At 45.3% G+C, this 22,362-nt stretch overlaps 2 protein-coding genes across 4 annotated transcripts in view; both read left to right on the top strand.

Annotated features, from left to right (window-relative positions):
• Nucleotides 1-836: 836 nt before the first annotated feature.
• LOC311242135 (uncharacterized protein) lies at nt 837-15,614 on the top strand (the record flags this gene model as incomplete). The annotated part of the gene is made up of 3 exons (XM_084331089.1): nt 837-1,283; nt 1,489-1,626; nt 15,576-15,614. The coding sequence occupies 3 exons, from the start codon at nt 837-839 to the stop codon at nt 15,612-15,614; spliced, it is 624 nt and encodes a 207-aa protein (XP_084187215.1).
• A 1,545-nt stretch (nt 15,615-17,159) lies between these two features.
• Nucleotides 17,160-22,362, top strand: part of tbc1d22a (TBC1 domain family, member 22a) — a 171,060-nt gene continuing 165,857 nt past the window's right edge. For all 3 annotated transcript variants that reach the window (XR_014620559.1, XM_084330442.1, XM_084330443.1), the window contains exons 1-2: nt 17,160-17,341; nt 18,782-18,838. Coding sequence is in view for 2 of the 3 variants with exons in the window: in XM_084330442.1 (XP_084186568.1) it covers nt 17,280-17,341; nt 18,782-18,838 (119 nt within the window). In the remaining variant the exon portion in view is untranslated. The remainder of the gene's footprint in view (nt 17,342-18,781; nt 18,839-22,362) is intronic.

Raw genomic sequence — 22,362 nt, forward strand, 5'->3', positions numbered from 1 at the left:
ACAGGACAGAATGTTGCTTACTGTTTACTCATCAGATATCTCTATACTCTGCGTCCCACAGAGCCCTCTTCACTCGCTGGAGCGACTCAGAGAAAGCAGTCTACACTATCCCTGGGGTGTCCCCGGGTATGATGCAGCTCATCATAGAGTACTCCTACACACGCTTTGTGCTGGTGACAGCAGAGAACGTGGTAGAGCTTCTGGTGGCTGCAGACCAGCTTCTCGTCACTGGCATAGTAGGAGCGTGCTCTGACTTCCTAGAAGGCCAGCTGTCTCTGGAAAACTGTGTCAGCATCTGGAGGTTGGTGGACATCTACTGCTGCCCTGACCTGAGGCGCAAGGCCCATCTCTTCATCGTGTGTCACTTTGAGGAGATGTTGCACGTCTCACAGAAGTTTGTGGAGCTGTCCCTGCAGCAACTGGTGGACATCATCGAGAGGGATGATCTGAACGTGAAGAGCGAGGAGACAGTGTTTGAGGCCGTCCTCCGTTGGATCGACCACTCCCGTGAGGAGCGTAAAACACACATCCCTTTGCTGCTGCCCAAGGTAACTAATTGTATTACTGTGCATTACATTAAAACAACACTAGGTTCCCTAGTACGGTGGTTCTCAAACATTTGGGTCCAAACTGTTCCCTAGCAACAGAAACTATCTACAACCGATGTCTAAGTTGTACCCGCTGTCTCTTCCCAGGTTCGCATGGGCTTGATGAGGCCTGACTACTTCAGGAACAACGTCCAGAACAACCCTGTGGTGAGGGACAGCCACGACTGCAGGGCCCTCATCCTCAGCGTCCTGAACCCCCCTGGCTCCGACAGGCTCCCAAACCCCCTGATGCGTCCACGCCTGCCCCAGGAGGTCCTATTGGCCATCGGAGGCCTGGGTGGCAGCATCCTGACCATGAAGGCTTACGATATCCGAGCCGGTGCATGGATGGACGTGAGCGTTGAGGGGGAGAATCCCCGGGCCTGCCACGGCACCGCTTATCTCCACGGTCTGGTCTACTGCGTCGGTGGCTGGGACGACGTAGAGTATCTCAGCAGTGTGCGCAGGTTCAACCCCGTCACTCGCAGCTGGCTGCAGGCGGCTCCCATGCACTCACGCCGCAGTAGCCTCAGCGTAGTCGCGTTGGACGGCTGTATCTATGCCATGGGAGGGAGAGACGGACACGTGCTACTGAACACCACAGAGCGCTACGAGCCTGAAACCGACCAGTGGACAGTGATCTCACCCATGCTGGAGCTCAGGAACATGGCAGGGGCAGCAGCCCTCCAGGGCAAGGTGGGTGGAACTGAGGGACACAGGGTGCTAGATGAACACAAGGAACGTTAGATCAGAAATCATAAATGTCTTTATTGCCAAGTAAGCTTGCACATACAAAAGATGTGTCTGGGTCCTTTGGTGCATCAACATTAACAGACAATTAAAGTAGAATGAAATCAAATGGAATATATAAACTAAATTAGAATATTCTTTCTTATTACAGGTTTACATCTGTGGTGGCTGGCTACAGCTCACAGCTGAGTGCTACAGCCCAGACACCAACCAGTGGACTCTGATCGCCCCCATGAGCAGCAGGCGTTACGGCGTGGGAGTCGCTGCGTACAGAGGAAGAGTCTATGCGGTAGGTGTACACGGAGACAAATGCTTTATACTAGATATTTGTAGATATGTATCATTTGACTTTCAATGCCTCTGTGATGCCCTAATTTCCCTAAATGGATTAATACAGTATCTGCCTGCCATAACCACATACTAAAACATTCCTCACATGTGTCCTGTCCTCAGGTGGGAGGGTGGGACCATGAAAACTACCTGCGTAGCGCGGAGGCCTACAACCCCTTGACTGACACCTGGAGCGCCCTGCCTGCCATGCTCACCCCCCGCAGCCACTTTGGCATCGCGGTGCTGGACGACCTTCTCTTCGTGGTCGGAGGCAACAAGGGCTTCTTCAACCCCATCTCCAACGTGGAGCGCTACGACCAGAGCAGCGACATGTGGACTGTAGCCGAGGACATGAAGATCCGGCGTTGTGGCCTAAGCTGCTGCATAATGCATGGCCTGCCATTTTACATGAGCCAGTACGCTGCTCCCCGTGGAGGAGGAGGAGGAGGAGGAGGAGGAGAGGAGGAAGAGGAGGAAGATGAGGAAGAGGAGGAGGAGGAGGAGGATTAGGAGGAGGAGGAGGAAAAGGAGGAAGAGGAGGAGGAAGAGGAGGAGGAAGAGGAGGAGGAGGCAGCAGGGGATCCATCTAAGAACCTTAAACATTTATTAGACCAAAAGAAATCCTAGGAAATTAATAAATTACTATCAGTCAAAGGTGGTGCATTTCTTTCTTCTAGTAATTCAGACAATATCGGTTTTTAGTTTGTGTAATGTAATGTAATATCTGTTTTTAGTTTGTGTAATGTAATGTAATATCTGTTTTTAGTTTGTGTAATGTAATGTAATATCTGTTTTTAGTTTGTGTAATAGTTCGGCATAGTTCTGACAGCTGTCACTTGTGCTACTGCAAAATAAATTACACACGGCTTTGTGTTGTCAACTGATAGAAATTGTGCGTTTCTCTATTCCGATGATTTCTACAATATTATATATATATATATATATATATATATATATATATATATATATATATATATATATATATATATATATATATATATATATATATATAAATAACTGTCTTTTACTAGTACCTTACTACTATGTACTATGTTACAATCCGTATACTACTACCTACCATGCTAATATGTCTATTATACTATGCACTCAGGGTGTAACACTCAAGTTCAACACTATTTGACGAACAATGCCACTGACCATAAGCTGCCAGAGATGCTGACCAGAAAACCACACACTTTTCTGATAGTGGGGTGCCTGGACACTCAGTCATTTAAAATGTAATGCGAAAGTTTCGTTTTCACTTCTAATTTGAAGATAAGGATCTATAGAACAATTTTGGCTTGAGTGTCAAGGAACCAGTTGAATTTAATAAAAATGTATCCAAAATGGCCACAATCGAAATCATGAATTCTTTAAAAACTTCTTAATGTTCACACAATTTCTGTGTAATATAATTTTGTATTGCTATTTTAAGTTAATACTGTGTGAGGAATGCGTGAGGATGTTTTGAATATTCTGGTATGGCAAAAATTCATACCTTTTATTCTATTGAAACTAGAATGGTGATGTTGGTGCCTGTACCTAGGTTTTCATGAATGAGTAATTGAATAAAAATAAAATAAACATGATTGGAGCATATCTTATATGATATTTCACACAATGAGACAATAAATATGTGGAGAACTAGAGTTAGATATGAGAACTGTAAACAACAGTTGATTGTGAAGAACAAACGATGATTGTGAAGAACGTCCTCATCACAAGAAAGGATCTGCATCTCGGCACCAATGTCAACGCCATGCCAAAGACCTGATGGAGGTGTTGCTGAGCAATGGGAATCCCTTTGAGGAGGGCAGTAAAGACCTGGTTACATTAGACAATAAGGTGTGTGAGTCTGCGGCTACTGCCGTATCTGTCCATCAACTCGAGTCTACGGGACAAGAGCAGTACAACAATTTCAGGAAGAGTGCTTGAATCAAATGACAGACTTCTGACAGCACCGATCAAGCGAAATGCAGAGCTCTATGCAGATCTCTATGGGAAAGCTTTTATTGTGCTAGACACAATACACGTCAAGTAGAGATATTTCTGTTGACGAGCAGTTAGTTGCGCCAGGTGTAACAAGACATTTTCTCATTCCTGTCAAATAAGTTGTTAACAGATGAACAGTTCCCAGATGACAATGATGTCTACATCACTGCAGGTGATCAAGTCCACCATGTTGGAAACAGTCCACCAATGGATCAATGCAACCATGAGGAAGCTGACACTCGTGTCCTATAATACATCTCCTCCACGCCCTGCAAACATCATCACTTGGGACTTTGGGAGGGTGCATACTGGAGATACAGATGTTTGTTGTAATCCTTCTGACTAATTTCCATCACATCAAGCCACTAACAGATACACACCCACTCAGGGACGTGCACAGGACTTTAGAGGGGCAGGTGCTCAAAGGCTGAAAAGGGCACTATACCTGTGTGTGTTTTAACCGAGCGCGCGTTAAAACAAGCCCGTTTTTTAAGGGCCCTTTTCAGGCGGGGGGGGGGCCCTTTTTATGCTTTTTGGGGGGTTTTGGTGATAAAATATTGAATATTGAACTATAATAATCAGTGCAGGGGCTCACTTATCCTTGAAAGACACTTTATCACTGACTTAAAAGGCCCATACATCTCCATAAATGTTCAGGGGGGAGGGAATAAGTGCTTACCCTACAGACCCCAAGAAGTGCTGTATATTCTGTATTGTTTAATATAAATGCATTTTTTATTCCAATCCCGATTTGTATTTGAGATTCCCAAATCCTATCGGACTTGACTTCTTCGTGTCCCTCAGTGAGTGTAATACCAGCATTCAACTGTATGCGCCACAGCGGTTTCTATCATCATCATCATCACCACCCACGCTATGCATAAAATATATAGGTCCGCGGAGAGGCACGCTGAGGAGGCCGTGCAAACTCTTTACCTAATATTTTGATTCCATCCTGACATTTTTCAGTTGGAAGGGCAGTCTATATGCATAACGAAAACATTTTAAATTTTTTTCAGAAAGGGCACTTTTTTATGAGGCTCAAAAGGGCAGGTGCTCAAGCATCCCTTGGGCTCTATGTGTGCACGTGCCTGGCGCACATGTCACATTACCTGGCCAATCAGAGCACAAAACTTGCACGCGGAAACAAACATTTGTTGTCGAAAGTATTCACACGTACCGGCCATGAGACAGCAATGCAAAGAGGCAGTTGTTTGGAGGGGTTAATCTGAGCATGTGTATTTAGACACCTGTGTGGTGTGGACTATGTGTGGTTCTGTAATACTCATACCTATAGCCTATGGCCTGTGTCGACCGGGGACGAAAGAAAAATAATGAGCTCCCCCGAAGACCATGGTATGGTTCGCACACTGTATACAGTTGAGGCCAAAATGATTAGCCCCCCTTGTGAAATCAAACAAAAGTTTACAAAACCCTTGATTTCTCCATGGAAATCAAATTGCCATTAACAACAAGTGTTTATAGTGTATTTGTTTCCAAAATAATAAAGACAAAATGTCCACTAAGTTTGATTAGGATATTTTATCGAAGCACTGTGTTAAAACAAGAAACGGCAAAGATTACACATCTTATTAGCCCCGGCCATTAATAGTAAAAAATTAAAAATGCACTTTACTCCTCTGGGTAGACGTTTAGGCCAAAAGCACAGATAATACTGAATGTCAGCATTAGCCTATATATTATGCAGAGTGTAGAATGATGATGTGGCTGAGTTCATGCTTAGTGGGAGGCTACTGGATGCTGCGGGCGTAGGGGTCAGGGGCGTATCTAGACCAAGCACTGTACTGGGGCACAGGGGGGCACCCAGGGATATGAAGCGGGATTTTCTTTGTCGATTTTGCCCGAAAATTGGCAGATTTTGTAACTATTTTTTAGTTTATTTCGGTTTTAGGGTTAGGGTTAGGTTTGATGCATCCATCTGTATGGAGAATGGGAGGGGTTTGTCTGATGTTAAGGCCTTGAGAACATCACCCACTGCCTTTGGAGCAAGGACCAGAGCCTCTGCCTTTGTTCTTCCTAAAGTCATTTTCTTCACTATTTTGGAATCATGTAGAATCTTTTGATTGAGCTTGTTTTTTTTAAGAAAGAATTTATCATTTATATGCCTTTATTTCATATTCGATGCAGACGGTAGGCTATATATAGCACATTTTGTTTGGTTTTCAGTTTTCAATCCATAATAAGTTAACAGAAAAAATAAGTACACAACCACATTATTTCAACCTAATAAAATTATGTTTATTGTCATTGTTTTAAGAACACAAGGTGACTTGGTAATACTCACATTTTGAGTAAAAAGAATCCCACTGGTCACAATGGTAACCGTAATAATGTTTTTGTTATAAGGCTCTGAAAATGTTACTGAATGATGTATCAATGTATTTCCAGCTAAATTGAAATAATAAAGGGTCTCAATTAAATATGTGTAGTGTCACATGACCAGAACACAGCTCAGTCGTCGCAAGGTTTAACTGAGGCACACCCTCCTCCAATCCCTCCACCGGAGCAAGGCCAGAGAGAGAGAGAGAGAGAGGAGAGGAGAGAGAGAGAGGAGAGAGAGAGAGGAGAGGAGAGAGAGAGAGAGAGAGAGAGAGGAGAGGAGAGGAGAGAGAGGAGAGGAGAGAGAGAGGAGAGAGAGAGGGAGAGGAGAGGAGAGAGAGGAGAGAGGAGAGAGGAGAGAGAGAGAGGGAGAGAGGGAGAGAGAGAAAAAGACGTTCAAGTTAACATGCTTTCCTACACATGGCGCTGCAGGCTGCAGCGCCATGTGTAGGAAAATAAACCGCTGCCTACCTGAGATCCCTGGCACTGTTTTGCTTTACTGATCTCCGTTATCTGGGGGCTGTGTTGGTTGGTCCCTTTAAGCTGCACACCGGAGCATCTTTTAATCCAGCTGTTTGCTGTTCTCTGATATTTTCTGACATTTCGTTGATGCGACGCTCGACACTTCGAGCTGACATGGGGATATCTTTTATCCTTGATTTGATTGTCTTTTTGTTTGGCAAGCCTTCAACATAAGTACACACAGCACGGTCCTTCTGACACACAAACCCGTAGTAGTCTGTCCACGAGGGCTGGAATGCCCGAATTTCCTTTGCTTTAACTTTCTTAGCTGTGCATCATGACAGAACGCAACACAGCACTGTGTGATTTTACCTGTGAACTGCGCGAGGCCAGCTGCCTGCTGACAGCTGAGCACCATGGGATGTACCATGTATTAGCTGTCATAGGGGTGTGCAAACCAGTCAACTTACAAAAAAGAGCCTGTTGGAGGATTTCAACAAGATAAATGCAGTCAAGTTAGACCGCGCTCACAAGTTCTCACACTGGTGGGTGCTGTAATCCCATAAAGTTCAGTATATCAAAAAGCAGGGTAGCCGGACCAGCACTCACAGGTTCAATGTTTTTTAATGGCAGCCTGAATAAATAGCAGACATGTTTCGGACAATGTCCTTCTTCAGTGATATGGCTAGCTGATATAACAAGATAAATGCGAAATATTTCACTATAATATTTCAAAGCAAAGTAAAAAAAAATTTTTATTATTATTATTATTTTTCTGGGGACATTGGATCACTGGGGCACAGCTGATCAACACTGGGGCACGTGCCCCATTGATAGTGGTCTAAATACGCCGATGGTGGGGGTGGAAAGTAACTGAGTACTTTTACTAAATAACTGTACTTAAACAGTTTGCATTTAAAGGGATATTATATTTGTATTATATTTCCACTACATTTCAAGGAAAATAGATAGCTTTTTATTCTAGCCGTGTACTTTGTGAGTCCTGCTGTTACCAGTAACTGAACACTTTCAAAGTTGAAGGTAGTCACCTCAAAGAGGAAGAAATCAGAGGCAACATGATGGACCACCAACCATTTTAACATCATTTTAGAGGTCAATGTATTGAGGGCTGAACACTGAAGACTGAAATGCACTGAATGCCGTGTGTGACCTTTAATTTCAATATTTAAAGGCCTACTCCGAATCAAAGTGTAAACAAAAGGGTTAGACCTACCAATGAAAACCAAAAGATATTGGTATAATTCTCAAATTGATTTACTAAGCTCTGTCTACTAGAGATTAATTTCAAACAGATCAACAATAGTCTTTGAAAGCTGAAATTGTACTCCATTTTATAACGATTTTATAGCGGCTGCTGCTCGTTAACACGCTGATTGGAGAGGGAGAAAAAGCGCGAACATACAGACAGAGAAGATCGGAGAACCTTTATCGACAAATCCATGGTGGACATGAGTAGATAGAACATTAACACTAGGGATGTCCGATATTATCGGCCTACCGATATTATCTGCCGATATTGGCATTAAAATGCAATATCGAAAAATAACAGTATTTTTTTTTACATTTATTTAACCTTTATTTACCCATGCAGGAAAGCAAGTAAGAACAAATTCTTATTTTATTTATTGTCAAAAGTATGCATAATGTTGTGTTAATTCCACGAAAAGAGATATGTAATGTTAATTACCTGAAATAATTCCGTTTTTGCGGGGGGGGGGGGGGGGGGGGGGACCCTGCATATATCGGTATCGGTTGATATCGGTATCGGAAATTAAGAGTTGGACAATATCGGTATATCGGATGTCGGTAGAAAAGCCAATATTGAACATAATTAACACGCTGTGTGTTACGTTCTGGACACCGACTGTGGTCGGTGACCACCCACATTCCTGGCATATGTCACTGGGCTTGTCACCTGTCATTTCCCTGTCAATTAGGGCTGTCACTTAGGGGTGGTTCCTGATTGGCTGTCACGGGGGTGTGTGTGGAATGTTGGTATTTGGTGTCTATGTAACATACCTCTCTTCTGCTTGTTCATTGTCAGGTCTTCACTAATTGCGTTCGGGGATAACGCGGACGGTTCTACTCTGGACCTCCAATAAGCTCCCATTTACCTTATTTTCCACTTGTGCTATTAGCACTTGTCTCTCTTAGAATTTACTCTGTGTTCTTACTATTAAAGTCGAACCTGTTCAAGAGTAAACACTCTCTGTCTCTGTGATTGCCTTCAACCATTGGAATTCATCTACCTCCATTCTGACAGAAGACCTGACCATCAGAATTCCATGGAGGCCATCATGGAGATGCTCCAGGCGCAGGGAGCAGCCCAGACACGGATGGAGGAACATCAACAGCTGGTCAGCGCCGAATTAATCCGACTCAACGGGGTCGTCGGATCATCCCAAGCGGTGGCGCAGTCGGCGTTGGCCACAGCCCGACAAGCCCAAGAAGGAGTGGCTGGTGTTCAGTCGGCGACGGGAGAAGCAGCGCTCCACGCAGAGGAGAGTCGGGGGGTGTTCGGGGTCCAGGAACGGTCCCACGAGCCACATCTGCAGGCGCCCGCTCGCTATGACGGATCACCGGATGGTTGTCGGGAATTCATCACCCAGTGTCTACTCGTTTTCCGGCTGCAACCACGATCATTTCCATCGGAGACAGCGCAGGTAGCGTATATTATCACACTGCTCACCGGTCAAGCTCTCTCCTGGGCTACGGCGGAATTAGAGGCGGGGGCGATAATCTGCGACAGTCTGGACGCCTTTACCCGGGAATTGAGAAGAGTATTCGATACTTCCCGGGTACTCTCGATCTTCGAGGCTGGTGGTCGTCTTCTCGACTGCCGGCAGGGCCTCCGCACAATCGCAGCTTACGCTATCAATTTTCGGATCTTGGCTCGGGAGACAGCTTGGGCGGAGAACGTCTGCGTGGTTCTGTTCGTCAGGGGACTCTCAGCGCGGATGCGAGATGCGCTCTCCGCGCGTGAGATCCCCGAGCAGCTGGAAGTGCTGATCAACACCACCATCAAGATGGACAATCGGCACCGGGAGAGGGAGAAGGAGCATGTCAACAACACCCAGGTATGTTTTCCTTCTTCTCCTGGTGTTGATAATTCCATGCATTACACGAGTGGGCCACTGGGTGATGAATCCATGCAGCTTGGAGCGCTGTCGTTCTCGGACGACGAGAGGCAGCGCTTCATCAAAGAGCGACGCTGCTTCCGGTGCGGCCGCACCGGTCACCGCTTCGGCAGCTGTCGGGTCCAGGCTGTATCGGCTCGGCGCCAATCGGGAATGGAAGGTGCGCCGTCGGGCTTCGAGAAAGCGCCAGCAGGTGGGCTCATTCCTGCCAAAACCACGGATTCTCGTACATTTTTTGAGGTGGCGATCAACTGTGGGGGTGACATTAGGGGAACTAAGGCTCTCATTGACTCAGGGGCGGCGGGCAATTTTATTCACGTGGGATTGGTGAAGGAGTGGGGAACCCCAGTGGAGGATTTAGGGGTTCCCTTACCAGTTTATGCCCTGGATGGTCGGCCTCTGGGCAGTGGGAGCGTCACCCAGCGCACAGTTCCTTTACACATCCGGGTGGCGGGTGGGGAGTGGGAATGGGTTACATTTTTTGTCATCTTTTCCCCCTATTCTGTCATGGTGTTGGGTCATCCCTGGTTGTCGTCATGTGTTCGTGTCATTAATTGGAGCACGGGCGAACTCTCAACGGCGGCCGACGTCAAGTCGATCGTCAGCGGGAGTTTGCCCAAACCCTTGTCTCCCCCCCCCTCTTCTCTTTTGTCTCCTCCCTCTTTCTCCAGGATGGTGGGGAGCGTGGCAGATTCTGATCTACCCTCTAATCCCGATTTGATAGGGGTGCCTGAGATCTATTGGAACCTGGCAGACGTTTTTAGCAAGACGTGTGCTAAAGCACTTCCGCCTCATAGATCATACGACTGTCCCATTAATCTTCTACCCGGTACCTCCCCGCCTCGCGGGCGAATGTTCTCTCTCTCACGCCCCGAAACCTTGGCCATGAACACCTACATAGAGGCATTGCTTGCGGGGCACATACGCCCTTCCACTTCCCCTGCCGGCGCTGGCTTCTTCTTTGTTGATAAAAAAGATGGGGATCAGCGCCCATGCATTGATTATAGGGGATTGAATGACGTTTCCATCAAGAACCGATATCCTTTACCCCTCATGGACACGGCCTTTGAGTGCTTACAGGGGGCACAGGTCTTTTCTAAACTTGACTTACGTAATGCATACAACCTGGTCAGGATTAGAGAGGGAGACGAGTGGAAGACTGCATTTAACACACCCAATGGGCACTATGAGTATTTGGTCATGCCCTTTGGTTTGGCTAATGCTCCGGCAGTCTTCCAAGCCCTGGTTAACGACGTGCTGCGAGACTTGATTGGGGTGTCGGTGTTTGTCTACTTAGATGATATCCTGATTTTTTCTCGCGATATGGTGCAACACCAAATGCACGTTCGGGAGGTGCTAGACCGTCTCCTCAAGCATCAACTATTCGTTAAGGCTGAGAAGTGTGTGTTTCACACGGACACCGTGTCCTTCCTGGGCTTTGTGTTGACGAAGGGCGATCTGCGCATGGATCCAGCCAAGGTGAGTGCAGTTTTGGACTGGCCACGACCTTCGTCGCTCAAGGGGTTACAACGGTTTTTGGCTTTGCAAATTTTTACAGGCGCTTTATTCGCAACTTTAGCGCCTTAGCCAATCCTTTAACAGCTCTCACTAAGGCCTCTCTCCCTGGCTTTGAATGGTCGCCTAGGGCTGAGTCGGCCTTCTGCGATCTTAAACGTCGTTTTACATCCGCTCCTGTATTGATCCGCCATGACGCGGAGGTTCCGTTCATTGTGGAGGTGGATGCCTCTGACGTCGCGGTGGGGGGGATGCTCTCTCAGAAATGCTTAAAGGATGGGAAAGTGCACCCGTGTGCTTTTTTTTCTCGCCGTCTGTCACCAGCCGAGCGTAATTACGACGTGGGTAATCGGGAGTTATTGGCGATCAAATTGGCACTGGAGGAGTGGAGACATTGGTTAGAGGGGGCGGCACATCCTTTCATTATTTGGACTGATCATAAGAACTTGGCTTACATCCAAGGGGCTAAACGCCTTAACGCTCGCCAGGCCAGGTGGACGTTGTTCTTCACACGATTTCGATATACCATCTCCTATAGACCCGTGTTATGTACGAAGGTCTAACGACCGCACCTGAAGAGTATCTGGAGCAGGCTGTACATGAACAGAAACAGCCTCTCTCAGTAAATGTTTTCAAAATAGTCCCGGGCAGGTAGGTAATAACAAACACAAGACGTTGTTCCAAAATTAGTAAATGAGGTTTTATTAGAATGTGGGGGTTTCAACCCACAGCCTTTTCCCAAAGGGAAAAGGGGATGTCGTCGGTGGGGATTTCAACCCACAACAATTAACAAACAGGGAGATATAAGGGGAGAACAAACAAGGGAAGTATAATAGTAACCAAGTCTGGACAAACACAAAGAACCACCACTCTAACCATGCCGCTCCAGTTTAGGATGAACACCAATCCACCTCCTATCACATGGAGTGTGGGATGAACCACCGCTCTAACCGTACAGCTCATGGTTTAGGATGCCATGAAGCCAACAAGATCCACATACATATACTTAAACATACAAGCTCACCTTCTTAAACATAGAAACACCACTCTACCCATGTGCAGGATGAATCCAAGGTGGCCAACAGTATATACATCTCCCACAAACATGTAAACACAATGGCAACCTCACTCTACTCAAAGACTGAGCAATTGACTGAGAATGAGGCGCCGAGACGTGTGTGTGCCGTCAGGTATTTGACTACCCATCCCTCTTGAGCTGATTGCCAATCAGCTGTCATTCATTAGCAATCAGCACTCTTCAGTAGGGATGGGCAGCACCTGACAGGGAGAGAAGAGACAGCATTAGCTCTCATGTTTACACACACACACATCATATACAAAACAACACATTAAAATATACTAACCTGATGTTCAGAAGGTGTCATAAATACAGTAATAATGGTAATGACCAACCCACGTACCCAAGGTACGTCACAACCCGGCTCCAAGAATATCAAACCTGACGCGTTGTCGCGCCAGTTTGATCTTCCTGGTCGGGAGGAGCAGCCCCATCCCATTATTCCACCGGCCTTGATTTTGGCACCCGTGTCTTGGGGCATAGAGAAGGTGGTAAGGTCGGCGCTAACGCGGGAGCCCGATCCTGGTGGGGGTCCTCCGGGACGGTCGTATGTTCCCAAGGTGGCGCGCTCACGCTTGCTACAGTGGGCACATGCGTCATCCCTCACCAGCCACCCAGGGGCAACCAGGACCCTGGAATTTATCCGTAGGAGGTTCTGGTGGCCGACAGTGGAGGGGGATACGAGTTCCTTTGTGGCGGCCTGTCCGGTGTGCGCACGTAGTAAGACCTCTCGACGGGCACCGGCGGGTCTCCTCCGACCACTTCCTATTCCTAAACGACCCTGGTCACACATATCTCTGGACTTTATTTCTGGTCTTCCCCTTTCGGACGGGTTCACCACCATCTTGGTGGTGGTGGATCGGTTCTCTAAGGCGGCTCACTTTGTCCCTCTCCCCAAGCTTCCTTCGGCCCGGGAGACTGCTGATTTAGTTATACAGCATGTCTTTCGGGTCCACGGGCTGCCAGTAGATATCGTGTCGGACCGGGGTCCTCAGTTCGCCTCCAGGTTCTGGAAGGCGTTTGCCGCCGGCCTCGGCGCCTCTGTCAGTCTGTCGTCTGGGTTCCATCCGCAGTCGAACGGGCAGACGGAGAGGGTCAACCAGGATTTGGAGGGGGTCTTGAGATGTTACGTTGCCGGTAGTCCGGCAACGTGGAGTAGGAGGTTGGCTTGGGCTGAGTACGCGCATAATACCCTTCTCTCCTCTTCTACCGGTATGTCTCCCTTTCAGTGCCAGTATGGTTTTCAACCTCCTCTGTTTCCCGAGCAGGAGCAGGAGGCGGAGGTGCCCTCGGCCCAGGCACATGTGGCTCGCTGTCGCAGGACGTGGAAACAGGTTCGGAAGGCGCTACAGAAGGTTTCGGTTAGTACCCAACGGCAGGCTAACCGTAAGCGTCGTCCGGCTCCAGTTTACCGTCCAGGGCAGCGGGTTTGGCTTTCCACCCGGGATCTCCCTCTCCGGGTGGAATCCAAGAAGCTGGCTCCTCGCTTTATAGGACCATTTAAAGTGATTCATCGGGTTAATCCAGTGGCTTACAAGCTACGACTTCCGAGCTCTATGAGGGTTCATCCGACGTTTCATGTGTCCCTGTTGAAGCCATTCCTCTCATCGCCCTTGGCCCCGCCACTGCCTGTGGTTCCTCCGCCCCGGTTTATTGGCGGTCAACCCATTTACACGGTGCGGAGGATACTGGGTTGTAGGCGGAGGGGTAGGGGGTTTCAGTTCTTGGTGGATTGGGAGGGGTACGGGATAGAAGAGCGTTCTTGGGTGCCTCAAAGGGATATTTTAGATCCCAGCCTGATCGTTGATTTCCGGCGGCTGAATCCCGAGGCTCCTAGGTGAACGTCTGGTGCCGTTCGTCGGGGGAGGGTACTGTTACGTTCTGGACACCGACTGTGGTCGGTGACCACCCACATTCCTGGCATATGTCACTGGGCTTGTCACCTGTCATTTCCCTGTCAATTAGGGCTGTCACTTAGGGGTGGTTCCTGATTGGCTGTCACGGGGGTGTGTGTGGAATGTTGGTATTTGGTGTCTATGTAACATACCTCTCTTCTGCTTGTTCATTGTCAGGTCTTCACTAATTGCGTTCGGGGATAACGCGGACGGTTCTACTCTGGACCTCCAATAAGCTCCCATTTACCTTATTTTCCACTTGTGCTATTAGCACTTGTCTCTCTTAGAATTTACTCTGTGTTCTTACTATTAAAGTCGAACCTGTTCAAGAGTAAACACTCTCTGTCTCTGTGATTGCCTTCAACCATTGGAATTCACCTACCTCCATTCTGACAGCTGTGTATGATCTGTTTTTGGAAGGAGTGTCCCCTTGCCCCACCCACCCAACCACCTCCAATGTACAGTCCCCACCCCACCTCCCCAACCTCCTCCAATGTACAGTTTCTACGTCAAATGTATATACTATCTTTTCTGGACTCTTTTTGTATCACAAACAGTACTGTATTTGCAAATCTGGTATGTCATAATAAATGTATAGATGTAGCAGTACTGTCTATCTGTATGTCGTGTGTGTCATATATGTTATGATGAATTGAAAATGGGGGACTCTGATGTAAACAAGACGAAAGTCTTTCTCTGGTCTGCATCCCCTTAACAATTGTGTATTGAGCTGTACTGTACTGTACCCATTCTGCAATCTGTTAATAAAGTTTTCAATCAATTCAATCAATCAATGAGAACCCACTCTGTGTATGACCCCTGCCTGTGTGACTACCCTCTGCCATGCCCGTCCCTGGACTGTCTGAGAACCCGACTCTGTGTACCGAACCTCGCTACTGGACCTCGGCCATTCTACTGGATTGTGGACGGGAGTTTGCTGTGTGCATTAACCACTTCCTTCCCACAAATAGCAATAAAACATTTGATTTGCATTTATCTGGTTTATGGTTTTCAGTCAAGTGAACACTACAACCACACAAGTGTGTCACACACTATATATATATATATATACAATATATATACAATATATGTACATATTATATCATATTATAGCCATAGTAACTTATTATACTGTGAATGTATCCAGTACAATTATTTAGCTTGAGGTGTGGCCAGCAATAGCAACAACTCCCCTATCCCCACTCCAACCCACACATCAGACTAAAACCAAAAATGTAAACAAAGTGCAATACCAAGAGGGTCACTTTTGCCTATGATGAGGATGACACTGAGAGCATCCAGGGGAATGTTTAGCCGGCAACAGTGCTGTGCTAGGGAATGTCCGGATACCTACAGGTTAAATGTTCTGTCTCAGAATAGAGAACACAGACTTTTTCAAACATGACAACCGAAAATGTTTAAATTGGCCCAAGTTAATTTCCTGTTGCAGTGTTTGCTAATCCAACAGCTGACAGGAAACACAGCGGGTCCCAAGCTGTTCCCCTAAAGGGCAGAGATACTATAGAATAAAGCTCATTTGGGTATAGAAGCTCAAACAAACATTCGTTGGGTCCACAAAATCAGTCCTCCATTAGGGCGGCTGGGTGGCGCAGCGGACATTGCGCCCGTCACCAACGCACGAGACACCGGTATTGAATCCGGCTGTCGCCGTTGCCTCCGGCTTGGGCCGGCCGTCGTACTAACACAATTGGCAGAGTTAGTGGGTGGGAAGTCGATGAGTGCGTGGTAATCTGGACGTTGTAAACAGCGACTCCTACAGGTCGGTTGGGGCGCCTGCACAGCAGAGACAGGAAAATGGCGGGGGCAGTGTGAGCCTCCCATTACTCCTCGCCAAATGAGAGTCCGCGCTGGCAGGTGAAAAGATGCGACTGGCTGCCTACACATGTATCGGAGGGGACACGCGATGGGCTTCTATCCTCCCTACAACCGGCCAGTGGGGGGCACATGCGAGCAACGTTCAAGACAGGGGAGGGGAGAATTGGCACGGCTAAATTGGGATGGGGGGAAAAATAGAAAAAGAGGAGAAAGAGTGGATAAAAAAAATCAGTCCTCCATTCATGGTCAATGGAGCAGTTCCAGACTTTATAACTGATGACATCACAGGTTTGAATCTTACTTCTCTGGTTTCTGGCTTTAGGAGAGAGTCGCTTATGATCACATATAATTGATCATTTTGGGTGTTGTTCCCCTTTAAGCAAAGTAATTGGGTAATTGTACCATCACTGGTTTGCTGGTGGTCACCTTTCACTGACAAGATTCTTTGTATTTATGAAGGAAATTTAACAATATGCGTCACCGATTTCTACCTCACAAGATAATAAATATATGCAATAGTTTAAATTAACTTATTGTGAACTTATAGATATAAGGGCTAGTTTTTTTTCTTCTTTTTTTTACATTAAATTTGTTTAGTCTTCGTTGTCACTGCTTTTTGCTTAGTTTTCATGTGTATGTGCTTGATAATAATAATAATAATAATAATAATAATAATAAATTGGATTTGAAGAGAGAAGCGCCTTTCTCAGACTCAATGACACTGTACAAGGAGAGAGAAGCTAAGGGTAAATAAAAATTAGAGGGTGGGAAAAGATGATGAATATATGTGTATAGTAACAACATGAAAAACTTGTTTAACAAAAACAAAAACAAAAAACAAACAAACAACAAAAACAACGGGATCTATGAATAAATGAATGAATGATGAATGAAAACTTTATTTAACAGATTGCAGAATGGTACAAACAGTACGGCTCAATACACACAATTGCTAAGGGGTTGCAGAATAGAGAAAGACGTTTGTCTGGTTTACATCAGGGTTCCCCATTTTCATTTCATATTGACATTTAAGACATACACAACATACATGACATTTATCTATGGCTTAAAAGAAAAGAGTTCGTGGCGGCACCTAACCTCGTTCCCAGCTTTATCAGGCGGCACCTAGGAGCGGATCGCGTTTGTGACTGGTCGACGGCGAGGCAGTGACGCGTGCGTTCCAGCCAATCCCCGCCGCGCTTGCTCTGAGATCCGAGCAGCAGCATCAAACATGGAGGAGGGAGACTCGGTGTAAATAAACACAGATTTCACTCTAGAGACACGACGACAGCACGCGGGTCCTGGTGCTTAGGAGACACCAGACAAGAGAAGGACGATGTCGGGCGACGGGAACAAGAAGCAGTTCTGGAAGAGGAACACAGCCAAGGTCCCCGGCAGGTGAGTGACGTGGTCCGTGCTCTCCGAGGGCCGATGGTGCGTTCGCCGCCTCGCCGTCAACTCGTAAAGTCGAAACTCTCTGTGTTTACCACCAGGAAGTGGCACTCGAACGGCCAACCAATGAATGAATGAAAACTTTATTTAACAGATTGCAGAATGGGTACAATACAGTACGGCTCAATACACACAATTGTTAAGGGGATGCAGACCTGAGAAAGACGTTTGTCTTGTTTCCATCAGGGTCCCCCATTTTCAATTCATATTGACATTTATGACATACACAACATACATGACATTTATGGCATAGGGACATACAGGTATTTAGTACTGATACATTTGTGACATAAACGGTATTCAAATATACAGTACTGTTACCCCTAGATCCTGACAGAGTATATACATATGATGGATTGGGAGGGGACTGTACATTAGGAGGGGGTGGGTGGGTGGGAAAGAAATATACATGCGGTGGGGAGGAGACTAACAGGTGAATACCACCAGTGGTAAACTACCCAAGTGGTGAATACCAGTGGTAAACTCGGGCACTGCAGGATCCATGATACCTGAGATTATGAGTTGTGACATTTCACCGATCTGTCTCACCTTTTGTGGTGCAAATATACTTCATTACGAACTTGGGAGTATCATCATAAATAGATGTTGACATGCTGGTATTCCTGAAAAACACTTAAAACCACCTGCATCAAGAAAGAAAGATTGAATGATCAGGTCTGAATTTGCTGCCTGACATCTGATTGTTTCTAACTTTACGACCTGAACGATATCATCACCTCGTATTTTATCATTGGGTCACATGATACATTTCAGACTCGAGGATCGACCGAACGCACCATCACCTAAGCTAACGTTAGCTTAGCTCATTTTGACGCTGAAACGCAACTTTCCCCAGATTCACTTGCCCAGCGTTGCTTTTAAAACACGACGGACCACTTAGTGTCACGTCTCGTAACGTTAAGGTTGTCACGACGAGTCTGCTGTAAGTAACGCGGGCTCTGGGAGACAGTTTATCATTTGCTGCTAGCTGGCTAAACAGCTACGTTTGCTCTCTGGTTCCCTACAGCTGAGGCTAACAGCAGCTCCACACTGTAGTGTTGTTGTTGCTCTGTGTCATGTTGTCATTCATTACAGTGTGAGTTCATGTGATCTGTCAGTTATGTACCACTCTATTCTCCCCGTACTTGTTTTGGCGAATGTTTTGCAACCTTGTTAAGTCTGACAACTATGTCTGTCATATATGTTGTGATTAATGGGGGACCCTGATGTAAACAAGACGAAAGTCTTTCTCTGGTCTGCATCCCCTTAACAATTGTGTGTATTGAACTGTACTGTACCCATTCTGCAATCTGTTAATAAAGTTTTCAATCAATCAAAACTAGCAATGAATCAGCTGATGCATTTCCACTTCCTCTTCCTCCTCAGCATTCAACATGTGTACGGCGCTCAGCATCCACCCTTGAACCCCCAGCTTCATGTTAAGTAAGTGATCCTGTATATAGAGCTCATCTTTCTTTTGGGTGGTCCTTGTAAAGTCAGAACATTTCCGAGTTTCCCACCAGGAAGCGGTACTCGAGTGGTCAATACCAGTGGTAAACTCTGGCACGTTCCATGGTACCTAGTCCCCTAATTGAGACAACTGTGATTGACAATTTGGATGGACACTGGATGGAGACGGTTGTCTTCTAAGTACACGGCCATCATTGTTTTGTGGAGACTGGAGAGCATGCTAAACTGAAACCCATCTGCAGTCTGTCCCGCAGGGCTCCTTCCTTGCAGCAGCAACACTCAAAAGTAGGGATGCACCGATATGAAAATTCTGGACCGATACCGATTGTTCAAATAACACAATCGGCCGATACCGCTATTTTGTTATATAATTTATGGTCCTATTTGTGCCCTGGCAAAAAAAAGAAAAAAAAAATCTGCCCTTCATTATACTTTTCACTGAGCACCAATTCAATCAGACAAATGTATAAAAAATGCTTTTATTGTAACATTCTTTCATATAACGAGAAATTACATTATTGTTTTAAGAAAATGTTTTAGCCCTGTGCTTGACTATTATTTTAGGCATGGCACAACAAATAAAATAATAATAATAATAAAATGAATAAATAAAATATGAAATAAATAAATAGGCTACACGTCTCTTTTTGTGTTACAAATTGTGCTCACTGATATGAACATAGGCCTCCCTCTTTACTTGTTCTTAAAAAAGGAAACACTAAGAAACATGTTTATGGTATTCCATAACATGAATATTCTGTAACACGAGATTCAGCGCTCAACAACATAACAGGCCTAGTGCTGAACATTCTATTCGATAACAAACGCAGCGCTGAACGCTCGCTCAATACCTTGCCTTGCTTACAGTATGTAACGGGTGTAGCAAGCGCAAGCAGCGCAGTATAGCCAATCTCAAATGGGCGATTAGAGTGTCTTTCGCTCATAACACGTACAGTATCCTACTTATCGGCATATTGGTGGCTCGTAGAAGTGGTTTAGAGCAGTATTTCAATATGACGTCATCAACACAAAACTGACAGGAATTAGAATTCAATTGAAGTGACGGTACTGATTAATAACTTTGCCACAAAGTAAAAATATTGGACGCAGTATCTGTTTTTATTGTCAAATCTGAGAAATATACACTCACATTGTTTTATTTTGTAGCACTAACATGCATACTTTTGCAGTCAATTGTGAAACAATACGGCTACATTGTATAATTTCTTTCAGAACAGCTCAGATAAATGGCTACATATTTTTTTTGATCCACTTTTTCTCCCCCCGCCCCCGTCGCTTCCTGATTCTACTGCGCAGGCGCACCAACCGACCTGTCGCTGTCCACAACGCCCGATCCCCACCCATCAGTTTCCCTCCCCCTGTAATCAACTGTCACCTGTGGTTCCGTAAAGTCTGCGTTGTGTTGTTTATACTCTTACTGATCAGATTGGCTGTCACACGCTGTCCACCCGTTAATGTATCCGCTAACATTAAAGACAAAATAAAATACCCATGCATTTAGCATTTTTATATTATATATTAGATTTAGATTATTAGATTATATATTGCATATATTTAGCAATGAGATATTATATGATTTAGATATGAAATATGATGAATTGAAAATGGGGGACCCTGATGTAAACAAGACTAAAGTCTTTCTCTGGTCTGCATCCCCTTAACAATTGTATGTATTGAGCTGTACTGTACCCATTCTGCAATATGTTAATAAAGTTTTAAATCAATCAATCAATAGCATTTTAGCATTTTTATGAAACTACTGTATATATGTATGTCTCTAAATGTTTTGATGAATTGAAAATGGAGGACCCTTATGTAAAAAAGCCGAAAGTCTTTTTCTGGTCTTCATCCTCCTGTACTGTATTGTACCCATTCTGCAACCTTTTAATAAAGTTTTCATTCATTCATTCTGACGGAAACATAATCATTTTGATTGACAGTCGAGTCTGCCAATTACGTCACACCGCTTGCCCCCGCCCTGCTGTTCTTAGCACCAATCGGCAAGCGCTATTAGTTTTTGCTTCCTGAATGTCCTGTGTGCTGAACAACAAAGCTACTAACGTTAGCTCCCCGCGGCCGTCGAGTAGGAGACCAGTGCTCCACAGGATGACTAAATGAGGCATAATGATTTTACTACAACGAATGTTATAATAAAAGCCTTTCCATACATCTGTCTGATTGAAAACTTTATTAACAGACCGCGGAATGGGCATATCTCAGCACGGGCTGAGATATGAACGAGTAACATGTGGACAGATTGACGCGACACAATCCTCTTGGGCAAAACATCACGATATCCACGATACGTTGAAAAAGTGTATCGTTAATGAACTGTACCCGATATTTATATAATATCGTCATATCGCCCAGCCCTACGTTGAATGCCATCATCCACTTCAATGTTGGCGTTAAAAACGCCTAATCTATGTTTTAAATTATGGCTATATAATGTAATTTATACAAATGGAAGTATTGATCATCTATCTAGGGAACCTAGCTACATCCGGGGTACAATGTTGCATAGGCTGCGCGTCGATATTGCAGAAGCATAAAGGCAGAGTGTCTGCAACACTGTTGCGTTGTCGATGTTGTGTTGTGTTGCAGTTGCTGTAGCATGTAGAGGCCTTTAGCCAAAGCTAGCGATCTTGTGGCCACCCGATGGGGGAGGGCCTCCCTTACGAGAATTAACGATAATTATCGCGATATATTTTAATAATCGATATAAAAAAAAACGATTGAATTTTTTTTATTTAAAAAATAAAATAAAGATTTGTGACCTGCAACAGGGCAGTTTTAAAACCAGAGACAGTGGACAGACTTGTCTTTCTTGCCTCCAACTTAAAGTAATGGCTTTGCTTGTCCAAATGACAATACTGACCAAATTGAGATTTATTTTTCTCTTGTCCATTTATTTTGTTTGCTTTCTATTTAAAATACAGTTTGAACCCGTCTGTACACAGTAGGCTATGTGTGCTAGCAGAGCTAGTCTCCAGTCACGGTGCACATGTGCGGTGGTTTGTCCACCAAAAAAGCGCCAAAAGATAGAAAAGAAACTAGCAGAGCCAGACCTATTCAACTCCCCTGGAGCCACAGCCAGCAGAGAAGCTTGTTTACTTTCGCTTTCAAACCAGCTGCAGCCTGAGAACTGGAGTGTGAGGGGCTGTAACACTAAATATGGCGGCAACAACAAAGAATTACTGCAAAATAAACATACATCTGTTGTAAAAAAAAAAAATACAAAATGTTTAATATCGATAATTAGCGATATCGAGTGATATGATATCGTTATCGTGGTATCATTTTTGGCCATATCGCCCAGCCCTAGTTGATATAGATATTTACATTATGTACACATATGAAAAACAAGCTCTTTCCTTCAACGTCCAGTAATAAAATAGATTCCTCAAGCACTAACATGCACTATGCACATGCACTATGGTGCTCTCCATGGTGCTGAAACTTTCGGAGGCGCATTT

This window comes from Notolepis coatsorum (genome assembly GCF_963971535.1).
Source record: "Notolepis coatsorum genome assembly, chromosome: 15".
Lineage (NCBI taxonomy): Eukaryota > Metazoa > Chordata > Actinopteri > Aulopiformes > Paralepididae > Notolepis > Notolepis coatsorum.